Source organism: Archocentrus centrarchus, chromosome 13, assembly GCF_007364275.1.
Source record: "Archocentrus centrarchus isolate MPI-CPG fArcCen1 chromosome 13, fArcCen1, whole genome shotgun sequence".
Classification (NCBI taxonomy): Eukaryota; Metazoa; Chordata; class Actinopteri; order Cichliformes; family Cichlidae; genus Archocentrus; species Archocentrus centrarchus.
In genome coordinates this window covers 39,097,898-39,114,633 of record NC_044358.1, presented here as the reverse complement: position 1 = coordinate 39,114,633, position 16,736 = coordinate 39,097,898, and the positions used below count along the sequence as shown (strand labels likewise).

Here is a 16,736-nt window from a genome sequence, read left to right as displayed (position 1 = left end):
AAAAGATCATTATGGGGATTACAGAGATTTATCAAGGGCCCCCGCACCTCCACCCCATCTCTGGCATTCAATGTCCCCCTTCCCACCTCCTCGAGGGCTCAGTCCTCTCACCTGACTCGGCTTTGCTCAGCAATGTGAACAAGTTTCTAAAACCCTTTTAAGTAGTTACACACACACACACACGCATGCACATAAAAGAAATACTATGATAAACTAGACAGAGAGTGGACATGGCTGTGGGCATCTCGATGGCTGGAGTTTGAAGATTCTTAAATTTTTTTTTATTTTTTATGTCTCATTTCTAGCTGAGTTATTTTTTGATGGAGTCTCAACAAAGGACTGCGCTGTGCTGGAGGATTGAATGCTGCAGGCTTTCACGGCTCATGTGGAGGTTTACAATCGGGGCAAAGAAGTGAACGATGACAAGAAAACTCAACGGAGAATCTTTGAAACTCCCTCACGGATAAACGGATCTCTTCAGGATCTCATCCCAAATGTTTTCAGTACAACATTGGAGCCATTCAGAAGAGGAGCACTAAAGCAGAGTCCTCTGAGAGAATAAAGATGTCTGAACTCAGCCAAGTCGCTGTATACCCTGACTCCTCAGATATTTATAAGGTGAGTGGGATATTTTGATTTTGGCTCACCGTGTTTTGGGATTTTAATTGGGTATGTTGTGGGATTCCTATACCAGTTTTCTTTGGTGTGTTTGGATTACCAAAGTGGGAAAACGTTTCAAAGGCTCAGATCCCCAGCTTTAAATTGCATCACTTGGAATTTAGTTGTTTGTAGAGAGGCCTTACATCAAAATCTACTTTTAAGAGCTTAACTAATTTGGTTTAACAAAACAATCCCAGCTCAAGGCTGCTCATGAGCTGGTTTTCCAAAATCCTTATAGGAAAACCATTCAGCTGTCATGGAGACTGCTCTGTTGAAGCTCCACCGGGTTTCACTTCAGTTCATTTTATAACTTCAATAAAAGACCAGCAAGAAATATTGTTGAAACAACAACAAAAAAAAAGGTAGTCCAGTGTAAAATGTGTGTAGATTGTTAATCAGGCCATGTTTACGGTTATTGTCTTGCTTAGAAACATGTATTTGTTGTCTAGAAAACTAACATCTCCTATTTTTGAGTACCCTGCAACTATATCTGAGCACAAAGCTAAGACTTTAAGGCTTTGCATCGAAAAGCCAGACTCTGCCACTTTTCTGAACTTTTATTCAATGATAGAACGATTTCTGAAATTCTGCAAAACAAAAATGTCAGAAGAGTGTGAAAGCTCACTGATAACCCCACAAAGTGGGAAATGAGCTTCCACAGTCACTAGATCGTTAACATATTTGGACATTTAGCAGCAAAGGTGTCAGATAGCTGCCTAAGAAAATGGTAGAAACTGAAACCAGATCTGAAGGTAATGACATGTCAGTGTCGCACAAAATATCATTACATAACCCAACCAGCAGTGGACCAGAACCATAAAAAGAAGGTAAAGTTAACAAATTTGATATCTGTTATGCAGCTTCGCTTAGCAGGAACAAGCTCTGTGTGTGTGTGTGTGTGTGTGTGTGTGTGTGTGTGTGTGTGTGTGTGTGTGTGTGTGTGTGTGTGTGTGTGTGTGTGTGTGCGTGTGTGTATGCAAGTGACTGAAAGTGTGTTTCATTGCTTATGAATTAAACTTTTTATTGAAAGTAGAAGAAGAGTTCAAAGAAGCTGCTTTTGAAATCAACACTTTTATTTTTTTTTCCACAGAATGTGTTCTGCAATCCCGCCTTCGAGCTGGAGGGGGAGAAAGAGGAGCGGGTGGAGGGATTCAGGACATCCTCTTCTACACCTGAACCAATCAAACCTTCAGCAGCCAGTGAGTCAGCAGTTAGCTTGCTGCTTCGTGTGCCTGTACTCTAACTGCAACATTTAAACTCAGTTTTCTTGAGTTATAGTTAAATGTGGCTTCATGGGCGACTGTAACTGTATAAGGGTTAAAGGAACAATCTTGTTTAAATCAAAGTTTGATGTCTTCTTTAGTTCTCTTGAAAAGAAAAATTTCATATTATATAATATATCATTGTGATGTCATCAGGGTTATCTTAGTTTAGCAGTAAGGGATCAAGTAATGAAAATTATTAGAACATAAAGCAGATTCTCTGTTTTCAAAGTTTAAGTCTAAGTACTGAAACTATCTCCACTGCTGCTGCTTTGATTTTGAATTAATGACACACTGCTGAAATTTGCTTGTTTCTGAAAGGTCCAGTAGTTTTAGCTTTACCTATTATAATGACTGCAGAATACACTGTTTTGATAACTGAAGAAATCCTCCTCTCCAACAGACAACACATGTACTATGTGTGTATGCATGCTTGTGCTCTTTTAGGCCTACCCTGGGGACTCTTTGGTGTGTATGTGATGCGTCTGCGTAGTCCAGGTTGTGGTTGGGGGGTGGTACTGGTCTCAGCTGCTGTCCTGCTCCTGTTAGCAGCCCTAGGACTGGCGCTGGTCCTCATTCTCACACGTGAGCCACTGATCAAACAGATCATCGCAATGATCTCAAACTGATTTAAAGGATCGAGTGATTTTATAAGCCCAGGTTCCACGCTAACATATCAAAGTACATCATGAATTTACAGATACTGGCCTGCTACATCCCACTGTACATCAATAAGAATTTTCTGGCTAGAGTCATGTGTTTTTTGCTGCCTTATTTAGAGATAAAAAGCCAGGCAGTGGAGGATCAGTTGTCCACTGCGACTTCAGGCCTACAGCATGCTGGGGATGGACTGTCCCATACCTTACCCACAGTCCCTATCAATAAAAGTCAGGAGGACAGTACAGCTGCACCACAGCCTGCCAGAATCCCTCCATCTGAAACAAGTAGGTCTGTCCTCTCTATCAGAAACATGTTTTTTGTGTACCTGAGACACAGGATGTCTCTCTCTCTGCCTTTCAGGTTGTGGAGGTGTTTTGACCGACTCTGAAGGAAGTTTCAGTTCTCCAAATCACCCTGGGTCCTACCCCTCAAACTCACTGTGTGTGTGGGTGATTCAGGTCCCGCCCCCCTACCTGGTCCAGATTCATGTCTCCTCTTTGACTGTGGAGGGACCGTCTCCTTGTCTGTTTGACTGGGTGGAGGTGCGGGAGCAGATTGAGCAGAGCTCTGTGGTCACCAGGTTGGCAATCATAAAAAATACCTACCTATGGACAAAATGTGCTCCTCTGTATTTCCACAAGCATTTTTATACATGGTCACAGAATAGGAGCATTACGCTGTTACACTAAATTGCTGGTAGATGGGGCTAAAGGCCTGTGCATAATTGGAGAGGAGAGCACTTCCAGGTGCTGGAGGCTTCTTGGAAAATTTTAAGTGCATGCCAACGCTTTGACGTTTTCGCTTACATTCCTGGACAGTGTCGTAACACGATTCATGAAATTCCTTTAACTACGTAACGCGTTTCCTGCTTACATATCCCTTTAAGAATTTATAGCTGCAGTGTTTGGGCACAAAGTTCAGTCCAAAGCTGAACAAGAGAGAGATTATTTAAAAGAAACTGCTCTTTTACAGGTTCTGCGGTAATGTAGCGCCACCAACAGTCAACACAAACAGCAGCACAGTGTGGGTCACCTTCCACTCTGATGGCAGCATCGCAGGCAACGGCTTCACGGCACAGTACAGGGCCATACGCCCTGGACACAGTCAGTAGTCGGAAGCACGTGTGTTCATTCTTATGTCCATTTCGCAGCCGTGTGCATGTGAGCGTGTTGTGTTTTCTCAGAAAGCTGCTCCAGAGAAGAGTTCATGTGCGACAGTGGCCGCTGTCTCCTCCCCGTGTCTGTGTGCGACGGTCATCCAAACTGTCACGACCAGACGGACGAGGCAAACTGCAGCCACAAGCGTAAAGGTGAGAGGGTGCAGACTAAATTAAAACAGAAACCATCAGTCAAATGCCGTAGAAAAGAGTGGATATTGTTATACTTTTTCACAGAATGTGGTGGGCAGAAGATCGGGCCGTATGGTTACCTGACAAGTCCAAATCACCCCGGGCCTTACCCTCACCAGCAGGTACATTCAGAACCATCAAAAATGAGAAATCATCATAATAATGATGGAAAATACAAAATTAAAACTCTGATTCAGAAGCACCTCCCCGTGCTTAACACATTCTTATTTTGGCAACTGCCCCACTGCAACTAATCTTGTGTTTTTCAGTTGTGTATATGGCATGTATCTGTTGAGGAGGGTCATGTCATCACGCTAAGCTTCCGAAACTTCAGCCTGGAGACTCAGGATGTGTGTGAGTTTGACTATGTGGAGGTGCATGACAGCATCAGCACCGAAGCTGGAAGAGTCCTGGGAAGGTGAGAAGTGCTGCAGTCTTTTATTCTGGGCATGCTGGATTTTTTTGTCATTTAGCTTCAATGATCCTCTCCTCGTTCTTTAATCCTGTATGCTGACGGTAATTAAGGATAAGTACATGTTTGTGTAAGTTAAACCACCACACTTTTCTGGAGTAGCTTTTTTTCCCTACCCCCCCTTTCGCCAGATTTTGTGGTACCACCTTCCCCCCAGACCTGACCTCCTCTGGCCCTCATATGACAGTGGTGTTTGTGGCTGATGAGGGAGTGGCCGACAGCGGCTTCAATGCAACATACCAGGCTGTGTCTGTACTGGGCAGTGAGTTTTCATACTCATTTAAATACCTCTCCTGCTGCAACATTTATCACTTTTTTCCAGTAGCATTCTTTAACCCTCTTCTACATACTTTCGCTTCTATTTTTAAAGGGACATGTGGCCCCAGCCAGTTTGCCTGCAGTACAGGCGAGTGTCTTCAGCAGCAGTGGTTGTGCGATGGGTGGAATGACTGCCCCGATGGCACAGACGAGCAGAGCTGTGGCAACTCCACCTACCCTCCCTTCAGTGAGTCTGTGTTATCTCTGACCTCGATCGGGGACAGTTTTTGTTTCCACTGCCAATGAAGAAACTTCAGCGTTAAAATTACAGGAATTGCTGAAGGCTTGTATTCTGAGAAAACTGCAAAATAGTAATGTTACCACTGTTAACCTCTATGTGAGAATTCTTTATGTTAAAAGAAAATATGGCTGAGTGAATAATTTCCTCTCACAATGAAACCAGCCTCACCCTGTGAGTCCATTGAGGTGGAGATGTGTCAGGGCCTCAGCTACAACTTCACCTCATTCCCCAACATCTGGCTGTCTATTGCTGACCAGAGAGAAGCTGCCACCCTCCTGGGACAGTATCGGGTAAAAGTCGCATTAACAACTATCCACAAAGCATCATCAGACAGCTGGAGCTGTTTCAAACCAGACACCACCCCCCCCTCTTTTTTTTTTTTTTTTTTTGTGTCATCCAGGTACTGATGGAGCTGGCGTGCTTTGAGCCTCTGCAGAGGCTGGTTTGTGGGATGTTTCTACCCCAATGCAGCCCTCAGGGCGGCATCCTCCAGCCCTGCCGCTCGGTCTGCTCCTCGGCTGAGCAGCAATGCAGCCAAGCTCTGGATCTCTTCTCCTTCAGCTGGCCCTTCAACTGCCACCTTCTACCTGACTCACAGGACCCCCTGGAGTGCTCACTGCCTTGAAGCCTGGAAACAAACGCTGCATTAAAGATCGTGTCAGGACCAACCAGGAAATACTGGAGTGTTTGAGGATGGTGCTTACCTTAGTGGAGACCAAGGTTTACAGTTTTAAACAGAGTTTGTAATGCACATGCTCAGTATTTATTAGTCCATAGCAATTTCTCAGATACAGTTTCAAAGTAGAAAACAAAAAGCAAAGTGAAAGCTTTTGATCTCCAACAGGAATCAAACTGTTTTACTGTAAACTGTCTTATTTATTTAATGTTTTGATGTCAATCTTGTAAATTAAACAAATAAACCATACAGAGAAAATATCTTTAAAAACAAACTTTATTGCACTGTTTTTCGACACACCACATTACTGCTAAATACTCTGATTACTACAGTAAACTTGATCTAATGTATCACACAGGAACCAGGCACGGGCTGAATTACACTCTGTTAAAGCTACACTCTGTTGGCCTGACAACACGTCATAGTCACGACATAATTGAGCTGAGAAAGTAAGTCACCGATTTAGCTTTAACTCAAGTCATAACTTTTAATAAATTTAAATAAATTCGGGGATTTGAAGTTTAAAACTTAAAAGGTTCAAATAAGACTTGGTGAGTATAATAATGACCCAGCAGGTCCATGCTGTTAGTTGAAAAAACTTCCAACCCCTGCTTTTTAAAAATATACCTACACAAATTTAAGGCTCAGAAAGTGCACAAGCAGAAAGAGACTTCCTCCTCACTCTTAAAAAAAAAAAAAAAAAAAAAAACAAGTGAGGAATTTACTTTCTTAAAAAAGTGGCTGAATTAAACAGTTTGGGATTTGCTTGGATTCCTGATTCAAAGCTTGAATTTGTCAGGATAATCCTCGAGTCTCCAACAAACAGCACTGCTACGGAGGGACTATGAGTTTCAGGGTATGGTCGAGAGCAACAGCAGTCAGGCCCCACACTCGGTGTTTGCCATTCCTAAACACCGGAAGTGTGTATCCATACTTGTCACCGGTGCGGAAGTGTGTGTAGCCTCTGTTTTGGGGGTTACACAAATGGGACAAGGACAGGGTGAAGATCTCGTCCACCTGGAAGAGAGAAACAGAGAAAACAAGAGCGTCTGTTACAAGTAGAAAGGGCGGCTTTTGCTTTTTATTTATAATTCTGTTTCCTTCTTTAAAAAAAAAAAAAAGAAAGAAAGAAAGAAAAGAAGCCAATGAATAAACCTACAAAAGAAGAATAGTATACTGGTGTATATTGTACTGTGCAAAAGTCTTGTGCCACGCATTTCTTTATGCCTTGTTAGGAAAATGGGAAATATGCACAGTGACTTATTGAAACATCCAAAAAGAAATACAGCATATAAGGCAAAAACAGTACAATTCTAATGAGCTGAAAGTCAATATTTGCTATGACCTTTATTCTTCAACACAGCCTGAACTCTCTCAGGCAGCCTTCTGTCATTTCTTTAAGTAATCTTCAGGAATAGTTCTGCAGACTTCTTGAAGGACATTCAAAGCTCTTCTTTGGATGTTTGCTGCCTTTGTTCTGTTCTCTGCCAAGATGATCCCACACTGCTTCAATAATGTTGAGGGCCGGGCTCTGTGTTCGTAATTCCATCAGATTTGACAAGATCGCCAACACCACTGGTTGAAGTGCAGCCCCAAACAATGCCAGAGCCTCCAACGTGCTTTACAGATGGCTGAACACACTCACTGTTGTTCCCCTTTCTTGATAGCCTCCATATATAGATGAAATTTCAAATTTGGATTCATCACTCCATGAGACCTTTTGTCACTGATTTTCAGTCCAGTTCTTGTGTAATTTGTGATACCTCAGCCTTTTCTCCCCATTTCCCTTCCTCAAGAATGGCTTCTTGACAGTCATCCTTCCACTGAGACCATTTCTGATGAACCTTCAGTGAACTGAAGATGGTTCAACTGAAGGTCCAGATGCATCTCTCAGGTCAGGGCAGACTTTTTCCTATTTGTTAAGGATATGACTTCAGATATGGCACACTGCACACCATGCTGACATACACAACGTTTTTGGCTAATAGCTCTGGGAATCACCTTTTCATAGATTCAATTAAAGAAATGGGTGTTTTTGTGACAGCCTGCTAGTAGCAAAGTACCTAAAGATACTATTTAAAATTGGTTCTTTGCTAAGTTGTGTGTTATGTGTACACTGGTTCATCCTTTGAGTTAGGTGCCTTTTTATACAGGACGGATTCATAAGTCAATGATAAGTGGCTTAACAAAAAAAAAAAAAAAATTCATGTAAAAATGGTCAGGTGTCAGTACTGAGTGAAAATGCAGCTTGCAAATGCAGCCTGGAGAACTATTGCTCATGACCACAAATATCACAAGTAAGTCGGACTCCTCTAAAGCAAAATATAAGGAAATGAGGGTGGCTCATGACTTCTGCGCGGTTCTGCATATTAGGGTCAAGGGTTATCCTATAACCTAATAAAAGAATAACATGACCTCCAGTCTCACCCTGCCCTTTTCAAACAGATATAAAATGGCAGATGACCGTACCTCTCCAGGGTTTGGCTTGAAGTTCAGCTCCTCTAGAGGACCGAGGTGAGCCAGCACAGGAGCGATAACCATCCCCGACTGGAGCGAAATACACAGAAAACAGCAGCACAACAATCACACACAGATTTTTGACTCAAAATTTACTTCAAATAGTCACTTTTTGAAGTGTTTTGGAGAAATTCCAGCTCTTCTCTATTTTATCTCCCTGTATATGGAATATTTGAGAATTTTAGGCTGATGTTCAGACCAAACAGTCAATATAACTGTGTTACACTGAGCTCTTACAACTTCACATAAGCATTTTTCACCATTATTTATTAACCAAATAATTAATTTACAAAAAAAACAAGCAACAAAGGACTTATTTAGGAAAACAAAGAAGACAATTTTGGTAAATTATTTTTTTTAAATGCATTTCTACTTCAGATAACAGCACAGGTACACTCACCACATCCCTAAGGGGCTTCAGGACACCCCACACCTTTTCTGTTCCCACATTTACACCCAGCTCCTCCCTGGCTTCCCGCAATGCTGTGTCCACCACATCTCTGTCCGAAGGATCGCTCTTTCCTCCAGCAAAGCTATAAAAAAAATTAAATTAAATAAAAAGAGGGGCACGTAAAGTACTCCAACATGTAGTTTTCAAACACGATAACCTGCTTCTAGCCTACCACTAACCTGACATCGCCCTTGTGCCTGCCCTTCAGAGTGCTGGACCGCAGAGTGAAGAGAAACACAGGCTCACCATCAAGAGAGCAGAGGGAGACCAGGATGGAAGCCCATTTCTGATTTCCTTCTTTTCTCCCCTTTTGCAGCTCGTAGAGCTTCAAGTTAGGCCCCAAGCACTGTCGACATCTGTGTTCATTCTCTGGGGATAAGCAGTCTCTCCAGGTATCCGACACGCAAGCAGCGGCCTGATGAGTAGCTATGGTTTGGTGGAGACTAGGGAGTTGCAGTCTATTTTGTGTGTGCGTCATAATCCAGGGAATATGTGCTGACAAGCTGAGGGGTCTAACACAGTCTTGTCTATGGCTTAAATGGCTTAGAAGAAGGCTACTCCGGGTCTTACTGTTGTGGCTGAGAGAAGGCTGGCAAAACTCCCAAGGCCTTCTCCAGCGCTGAAGGCAGGTTATTTTAGTTAAACAGTCTCCGTGGGTGCCCACAGGATCACACACTTGCTTGGGTTTTGTAGAAAGATGGTGTTGGTGATGATGGCTTAACAAAATGGCTTTGGATACATTTTCAAGTGGAGCCTCTCTTTGCTTATCCCTGAAACTAAAAGAAGACAGTGGTGCCGAAGAATATGCAGTCTCTGTGGATGACCCATCCTCATGGTTGCCTGTTCCACTTATTTCTTTCTCGTGATTTGCTCCCCGCCATCCAGCACATGTGAGATCACAGAAAGCAGAGAGATGAGAGTCTCTCTGCAGCTGTAACGATCTTATGGGGCAAGACCAAGTCAGGATCCGATGGCTCCTCAACATCCTATAAAAGGAAACGTAAACATACAGAGAGAGTCCTAAACGCATTAGTCAGTTAGTTGTGCTCATCAGCCAGTTACACCAACGAGAAAGATGTACAGATGAACCAAAACCTGCCCGTCTCTACCTGCAAGGGAGGCGAGGAGTTCAGATAAACTCCGGCTGAGCTGAGCTCAAGCCCGCAGTATCAATAATCACTTTACTCTCGCTGTCACGTCCACCTGCTGGTCACAGTTGTTGAGAAACCAAGAAAACGTATATCATCTTACTTCAGTTCATGTTTGGCTGAAGTTTTTGCCAAACTTTGGCTACTAGCTGTAGAAAGCTAGCTAGGTGTTATCTGTTAGCTGTGTTTACGACACTGCAAAAAAGTAAATAAGAAAAAATACATTGTGTTAAAGGTGTCAAGGTTGCAACATCCCAACCACCAACCAAAGCTATCAAACGCTGGTTTCACAGCCAGGAAAATCTTCACTATTTTCAAAAACAAGCCAGAGCCGTACGCAGGCTAACTGAGCGAGCTACAAAACAGAAACCAAACAGCTCATGTTACTCCCATCCCAAAGCTAACCTTTAGATTTGGGCAGCAGCAAGACTGCAACATATTCCACGGCGAGTCAGAAAACACGTTAAGGAGCCAGTTATGACAGTAAACCTTCATTTTAACACAAAAAGCACTCACCTTGAAAGTTGAATCGGCAGTGGCTAAGCGGCTGCCAGCAGTCAATATGGCGCAGACTAGCTTCACTCGCGTCACTGTTGCCCTCACTGCGTTGTGATGACGCCAAAATTATTGCACAACTCTCATGCTTACCCAGTATTTTTTTTTTCTCCAAATAAGAGGAGGCTGGGCTTTGTGACTCAGCATTCACGTTATTTGGTGATTAAATCAGGTGGAAAGCACCAAATGATGTCGGTTTGTGTAACAGCTCTTTAAAACTCGTCTTTCCTGTTTGGACTGTAGGCTTCCTTTACTGAGCAGACTGAAACAGACAATTACACTTTTTGTCTACAAGCTGACTGAATGGCAGGAATGAATTCTGGACGTGAAATTATCACACTGTTTGTGAATTCATTTATTTTGAGTAGTACATATTACACTGAGTTTCTATTAGAAAATCTGAACAAACTGGAGAAACCCATGATGTAAGACAGATAAACTCCTCACTCCACCTGTTCAACCAGCCCCACCCTGAGCTGTTTCTTCAGTTTTTGAGCAGCAGGTGATTCATATGAACTGTCATTTTAGCCTTATCAGTCGTTTGGGTGTCTCTGCTTTAATATCCTCTGACCTGCTTAGTCTCAGGTCTGTCACTTGTTCACACAGGAATTTTTGTGATCATACAAAGAAAACCAAAGCTCATCTCTCCCCAGCAACACATGGCCTCAGCTTGGACCGAAGAGGAAAGCTTTGCCTGTCCAGTATGTCTGGAAACCCTGAAGGACCCAGCCACTCTACCATGCGGACACTCGTACTGCTTGGCTTGTATCCAGAGCCACTGGGACAAGGGGGACAGCAAAGGTGAACACAGCTGCCCCCAGTGTAGGCAGGTGTTTAATCCTCGGCCCTCGCTGGCCAGGAGCACCCTACTGGTGGAGGCTATGGAGAAGCTGAGAACCAACAGCCTGAAGCAACGCTCCTTCACAGCTACGTCCTCAGCTCCACCGTCGATGCCCATCTATTTGGAGCTCCAACCAGACACAAGGCCACAAATGGGCAGTGTGTACCCACAGCTTCCCTCTGTGGAGACCAGACCCTGCCTCCAGCACGGCCGACCCCTGGACCTGTTTTGCCATGAGGACAAGGACTGTGTGTGTGAGGTGTGTTGCCAGCATGGACACAGGGGACACCGTGTGGTCAAACTAAAAGAAGAGCGAAATGAAAGACAGGTGCGTAACTGGAAGTGATCATTTTCGCCATTTTCAGTGTAATATTTTCACTGTGCTTTCGCGGTTTTCTCTTTTAGTCTCAAAACAACTTGAAATTTAAAAAAGACACAAGTGAACCAAGAGCACTGCTGTTACTAATGTAATGTTTCCAAGTCTAACTAAAAAAAAAATTCCTAAACTAATCTTGAATTACTTGAAAAACAAGTCTTGCCTTCAACTTTCTGATGTTCTTTCTTGTTTAAGGTGATTGCCAAAAATAATATCACAAATACTCAGTACAGTCTCCCGCAGGACCATTACTGACTTACAATGTATGTGCCCTTTTTTTTTTTTTCCTTTTCTTCATTGTGTGTGTGTGTGTGTGTGTGTGTGTGTGTGTGTGTGTGTGTGTGTGTGTGTGTGTGTGTGTGTAGAAAGAGCTTGTTCAGATGCAGGCAGAGGTACAGAGGAGGATTCAGGAGACTGAGAGAGAGGTTCAGGAGCTCCCACATTTTGCACGTCAATATAAAGTAAGTAGAAAAACCTTATTGATCCATGTTGTGATTGTATTGTATTTCATATCTATCATGTCCTTTTTCTTCCTCTCTACATTCCCAGGCCTTAGTCCAGGCTCTAGAGAAGGAGAGCACAGATTTATTCTTGGAGCTAGCCCAGAATGTGAATCAAACAGGCACCCAGGTTAGTGAGTTCCTCTCTACCCATGAGGCTTCCTTAGGCAGCCAGGCTGAGGGGCAGCTCAACAAACTGGAGCAGGAGATGGCTCGGCTCCGCTGGAGGAGTGATGAGCTGAGCAGAATGGCTGACATGCAGGACAACATCTGTTTCTTGAAGGTAAAGAGTGAGAGGCAGGGTGCTCAAATTTCACTGGAAAAAAGATCAGCGGTCTCTAACTGTGAGACTTTGTGGTATTTGTTCTCAAGAACTTCCTCCTCATGGAGCCGCTGGGTCAGACTGGTGCCACAGGAGGGTCCGTGATGGGGCGGGAGGAAACCATGGTGGCGTCCATCCGCTCAGTCATGAAAGAACTGCAGGAGTCTATTCAGGATCTCTGCAAAGCCAGTCTGGCCAAGATCGTCACAATAGGTCAGCTCTGCACTTCTCTCCTCTTTTCTCCTCTCCTCCTCTCTTCTAAATGGTCAAAACTTTCCTCTTGTAGTGAATAATGACCCCCCGGCTTCAGCTACCAACAGTGCAGAAGCAGAAGGCCCACAACCAGCAGGCAACACCAGCCAGGCCCCTGCCCAAAATACAGGTACGGTGACCTCCAGTGCAACAAGAGCACACAACCCAGTCAACCTTGCTTTTGATTGAAAAGACACCTTTTTACATGTAAACCTTTTCTTCTGTAGTGTATGATGTGACAACAGACCCTCCACCCTTGCCACCTCTGCAACCTCAAGGTAAGTTACTGGAGAAATAAATAAATATAATTTTAAAAGTGCAGTTTCACCTGAAATCAATTAAATCTGGCATTAAAAAAACCCTTTAATTCATATCCCCTCTCCCCCCCAGAGCATCAGCCTTCAAAGTCTGGTGGTTCTGCATTTCTTCAAGGTAAAAATAAGGACTACTACATTGCTTGAAAAAAGTTTCACTAATGTTGGATGTCATACGCTTTAGTTTAACTGTTCTGATCGTTGCTTCTCCCCGTCTCTCTCTTGGCATGAAGCTTCAGCCCCCCCGCCACCCTTGCCTAATCCTCCACGTCAAGGTAAAAGCAAAAGCATTAATGAAAATCTCCATGTCAGCCAATTACTCCCTCTTATATGAGCTGCAAGTATGCAGTGGACAGCTTTTCCCAGCTGGCCTTTCATTAATCTACCTCTTTGAGTGGCAGAACAGGGAAGAGAAGGTTGATCTCAGGGTTAAAATTTACTTGTTTGTTTTACAGAGATGTTTCTTTCTTTTTTCCCTCCTCTGAACAGCTTCTGTAACATCAGTGGAACTTGTGAATCCAGAACCAAAAGCACGAGATGGACTGTTAAAATGTAAGTCGCACTACGATCAGCTATTTTATTATAAAGCTCTTCCTGATTTTTATCTTGAAAATTTTCACATTACTTTACTCTAGACAGTACACCCCATTATCAGAGCCTTCATTTGTTCCTCTTCCCTTAGTTCGTTTTGAACCCACCATGGACCCCAACACAGTATATCGCCACGTGCAGCTGTCGGATGGCAATCGTAAGGCAACGATGCGGTCTGAGAACCTGAATCCCCCAGACCATCCTGAACGATTCCAGTTCTGGAGACAGGTTCTCTGTAGAGAGCCCCTAGGAGGGAGCCCTTACTACTGGGAGGTGGAGTGGAGTGGCCAGAAGGTGCTTAGATAGTGTGTGTTTGTTTGTTTTTGTTTTTAAACTTATTTGTCTGTATGTGCCCTTCTTCTTTTTTTTTTGCCATTGTGAGTGTAGAAAGTGCTTGTTTAGATACAGGTAGAAGTACAGAGGAGACTTTATTACTAATATACCTATTTTTTGAAGATTTAACAAAACCATTAAACTTGAGTGCAAGAGCTGCAAATGGTATTTCTAACAAGTTTATGAAATTTTAAATACACACTAATAATACAGTTCCCAGGTTCCATTTTAGCCTTTGGTCAGTCAGGCTAATACTCTGATCTGCACCAAAATGTCTCTACGTTGCTTTAATGTTTTGTACAGGCATTCACAATGATATTGCTAACATACAGTATAGAGAAATGGCTTAAGTTATTTTACTAAATTCACCCATAGCATGAACTTTAGAGATCCTTAAATTACCTGCAAAGCTTCTGACATTTCTGGCATGATACTTTAATTGATTTATGACCTCATTCAACACATTCCTAGTCATCTTATGGTCTCAACTCTAGTTTCAAGTTTTATTTCATGCAGCATGGTGTTCTTTTTGTAAATTATGGTCCTGTTAAGTGTAAAATACACCATAAATCCAGATATGCTTTTGGATGTGGTCACCTTCTGAGTGGTCAGTTGCTACTGTATGAGTGTGTATTGGTTTCAGTCAGTTCCAATCTGCACTCATGAAGTGCCATTTAAAAAAAAAAAAAAAAAAAAAAAAAAAAAAGTTGTGATTTGAAAATAATTAATTAATAATCAGCCACATACATGTTCTACCCCTCACTGCCATTTGCAGCCTCCAGTATGTGCTTCTTTTCCTAATCTAGTTTCCTCAATCCCACCATACAGGTCTCCATCGGTGTTGCCTACAAAGAGATAGAACGCAAGGGTTCTGATGACAAGAGCCGTTTGGGCCACAATGCGCTGTCTTGGAGCCTGTACTGGTCCGGGAGTGGATTTTCCTTTTGGCACAATAACCAGGAAAAACTACTGGGTTCACCAAAAGCCAAACGGATCGGCGTCTATCTGGACCAGTATGCAGGGATTCTTGCCTTTTACAGCATCGCCAACAACAAGGCTAAACTCCTCCACAGGCACCAGCAACAGTTCACTGGCCCTCTGTACCCAGGGTTCAGGTTCTGGGCAGGAGTGGGTGCTACAGTGACCATTTGCCGATTAGACTGAGAATGACATGAATAATTAGCTGATGTTTTTTGATTAAATGTCCTTATTTGACTGGACAGTTTGTTAATGTTTTCTTCTTCTGGAGGGGGAAAAATGTTCAGCAGGATAAGTGGAAGAAAATGGATGGATCATTCATATAACACAAATTATTTTAAATATGTCTATGGAAGTAAATAAAAGATTAATAAACATGCATCACATACCTCTATGAGATCTGTTTCTGTGTATTATTATTATTTTATTTATTTTTTTTTTTTTGTGAATTCATGTGTGCTGTGGCAGTTTCATCAGTTGTTGACTCTTGTGTAGCACACTGGGTTTATTTATTTCTTTTTATGTGACCAAAAACATACCCAACAGACTGCAGATCTTATCTTCAATCCCTCTATCTCACTTGAGACATAGGGACTTTTTTGGATTTGGATCTTATGTGAATGCTTTTCTTTCTCTTGACTCAGACTCCATGTTAAAAATGATGAGCTTGAAAGATCTTTTTGTTTTTGGTCAGAGTTTTTAACTCAAGTTCTTCCTAACTTGTTACTCTCTCTTTGTGCAGACATTCAGAAGTTCTCTTGCTTTGCATTAGTTAGTAATCAAACACTATTCACAGGAGAACAAGGAAGATCTCACTTTACATGTTTTGGTATCCGCTTTTTGTAGCTCTGACCTGATTGAAAAAGTTGGCCATAATAGATGGATAACAAACACCATAATGACATGGTGCATTTCAAGTCTTCTATACACTTCTCATATATAAAAATATACTGCAGTATTAGTGTAGTTAAACCTGGTAACACCTCTATTAAAATGATTTATATGGCCAAAAATAAACAATTGCACACACTTGTAAACACAGAAGAAAGACACTATCTTTTTGTCTCAGAGGAGAAGTGATACCTGACCTACAATGGCAACAAAGACCTAGGAGGTGCGCCCCAAACTGAACTGAGAAATTAGTTGAAGTATAAAGGATACAAGGGAAACAGGGAGGAGTAATATAAAAGCCATGAAAGAGAACTTGGGAAACACATATGTGAATGGCTTTGACTCTTATATGTATGGAGATGTGTGTGTGTGTGTAGTGTGCCTCATGGACCAGGTGCTGTGTGGCTGCTGTCTAATGCAGCAGCAGATTCACAGGATGGAGATGTTTTTTTAGCAGAAGCCTCAATGAGCTGCTGAAGCAGCTGACAAAAACAAAAATTCCCCTTAACAATTTCAGAGGTGGGACACTTAAAGGTACAGTCAGCGAAAACACAAAGAAAAGAGACGGCACCACTGCCATCTTAATAAAATATCGTCCTCTTCCTCCTCACCTCACATCCACTTCAAAAACAGTTTCCCTAACATCGGCTAAAAGCAGCTAAGTGAGGCTAACAGCGGCAAAAACAGCAGCCCAGAAAAGTTCAGGATGTCCTCAACAACTCACCTCAGTATCACTGTCATCAGTCAGGAGTGAGCTTCACTGCCTCATCAACTTGTGATGAGTCAGTATTTTAATGTGAGAAGAGACAACAAAGTGATGTTAACAGGTGGGCAGGCTTGAACAGGTGAGGTAAGATTGAAATAATCATTTACTAATCGATAAAATAATCGACAGACTATTCAACAACAAAAATAATCTTTAGTTGCAGCCCCATGCTACAGTAGCAGAAACACATTGTCCGGAGCTGTTATGCAGCTGTTATGGGGTGCAGTCTAAATGTAATGTTTTTGATCTGGCTGATTAAAACAT

The 16,736-nt window shown here is 42.6% G+C and overlaps 3 protein-coding genes across 4 annotated transcripts; 2 read left to right on the top strand and 1 right to left on the bottom strand.

The window, feature by feature from the left end:
• Nucleotides 1-253: 253 nt before the first annotated feature.
• On the top strand, nt 254-5,876 carry mfrp (membrane frizzled-related protein). Its single transcript, XM_030744976.1, has 13 exons — nt 254-618; nt 1,751-1,859; nt 2,370-2,507; nt 2,702-2,866; nt 2,943-3,162; nt 3,555-3,685; nt 3,766-3,891; nt 3,976-4,052; nt 4,200-4,348; nt 4,534-4,664; nt 4,773-4,907; nt 5,124-5,251; nt 5,362-5,876. The coding sequence occupies exons 1-13, from the start codon at nt 565-567 to the stop codon at nt 5,584-5,586; spliced, it is 1,788 nt and encodes a 595-aa protein (XP_030600836.1). The 5' UTR covers nt 254-564; the 3' UTR covers nt 5,587-5,876.
• Nucleotides 5,877-5,924: 48 nt separating this feature from the next.
• On the bottom strand, nt 5,925-10,342 carry nudt8 (nudix hydrolase 8). 2 transcript variants are annotated; one of them, XM_030744711.1, is made up of 6 exons: nt 10,270-10,304; nt 9,715-9,811; nt 8,785-9,591; nt 8,555-8,687; nt 8,107-8,184; nt 5,925-6,654 (listed from the first exon to the last, which is right to left on the bottom strand). In XM_030744711.1, the coding sequence occupies exons 3-6, from the start codon at nt 9,588-9,590 to the stop codon at nt 6,469-6,471; spliced, it is 1,203 nt and encodes a 400-aa protein (XP_030600571.1). In that variant the 5' UTR covers nt 9,591; nt 9,715-9,811; nt 10,270-10,304; the 3' UTR covers nt 5,925-6,468. The 2 variants fall into 2 exon arrangements, with proteins under 2 accessions (XP_030600571.1, XP_030600570.1); XM_030744710.1 differs by lacking the exon at nt 9,715-9,811 and having other exon boundaries at nt 10,270-10,342.
• A 453-nt stretch (nt 10,343-10,795) lies between these two features.
• On the top strand, nt 10,796-15,204 carry ftr86 (finTRIM family, member 86). The gene is made up of 11 exons (XM_030744939.1): nt 10,796-11,477; nt 11,891-11,986; nt 12,075-12,308; nt 12,398-12,560; nt 12,634-12,729; nt 12,827-12,877; nt 12,990-13,031; nt 13,147-13,188; nt 13,403-13,465; nt 13,596-13,798; nt 14,666-15,204. Exons 1-11 carry the CDS (start codon nt 10,968-10,970, stop codon nt 14,999-15,001), a joined length of 1,836 nt encoding a protein of 611 aa, XP_030600799.1. The 5' UTR covers nt 10,796-10,967; the 3' UTR covers nt 15,002-15,204.
• Nucleotides 15,205-16,736: the final 1,532 nt, after the last annotated feature.

Excerpts from the sequence above, each read along its gene's own strand:
- mfrp (XM_030744976.1), top strand. The coding sequence starts at position 565 with ATGTCTGAACTCAGCCAAGTCGCTGTATACCCTGACTCCTCAGATATT. Across the intron at positions 619-1,750 it reads ACTCCTCAGATATTTATAAG|AATGTGTTCTGCAATCCCGC; the intron begins GTGAGTGGGATA and ends TTTTTTCCACAG. Across the intron at positions 3,892-3,975 it reads CTGCAGCCACAAGCGTAAAG|AATGTGGTGGGCAGAAGATC; the intron begins GTGAGAGGGTGC and ends ACTTTTTCACAG.
- nudt8 (XM_030744710.1), bottom strand. The coding sequence starts at position 9,590 with ATGTTGAGGAGCCATCGGATCCTGACTTGGTCTTGCCCCATAAGATCG. Across the intron at positions 8,688-8,784 it reads AGGCACAAGGGCGATGTCAG|CTTTGCTGGAGGAAAGAGCG; the intron begins GTTAGTGGTAGG and ends TTTTTTTTATAG. Across the intron at positions 6,655-8,106 it reads TCAAGCCAAACCCTGGAGAG|GTGGACGAGATCTTCACCCT; the intron begins GTACGGTCATCT and ends TCTCTCTTCCAG.
- ftr86 (XM_030744939.1), top strand. The coding sequence starts at position 10,968 with ATGGCCTCAGCTTGGACCGAAGAGGAAAGCTTTGCCTGTCCAGTATGT. Across the intron at positions 12,309-12,397 it reads ACAACATCTGTTTCTTGAAG|AACTTCCTCCTCATGGAGCC; the intron begins GTAAAGAGTGAG and ends TTTGTTCTCAAG. Across the intron at positions 12,561-12,633 it reads GGCCAAGATCGTCACAATAG|TGAATAATGACCCCCCGGCT; the intron begins GTCAGCTCTGCA and ends TTCCTCTTGTAG.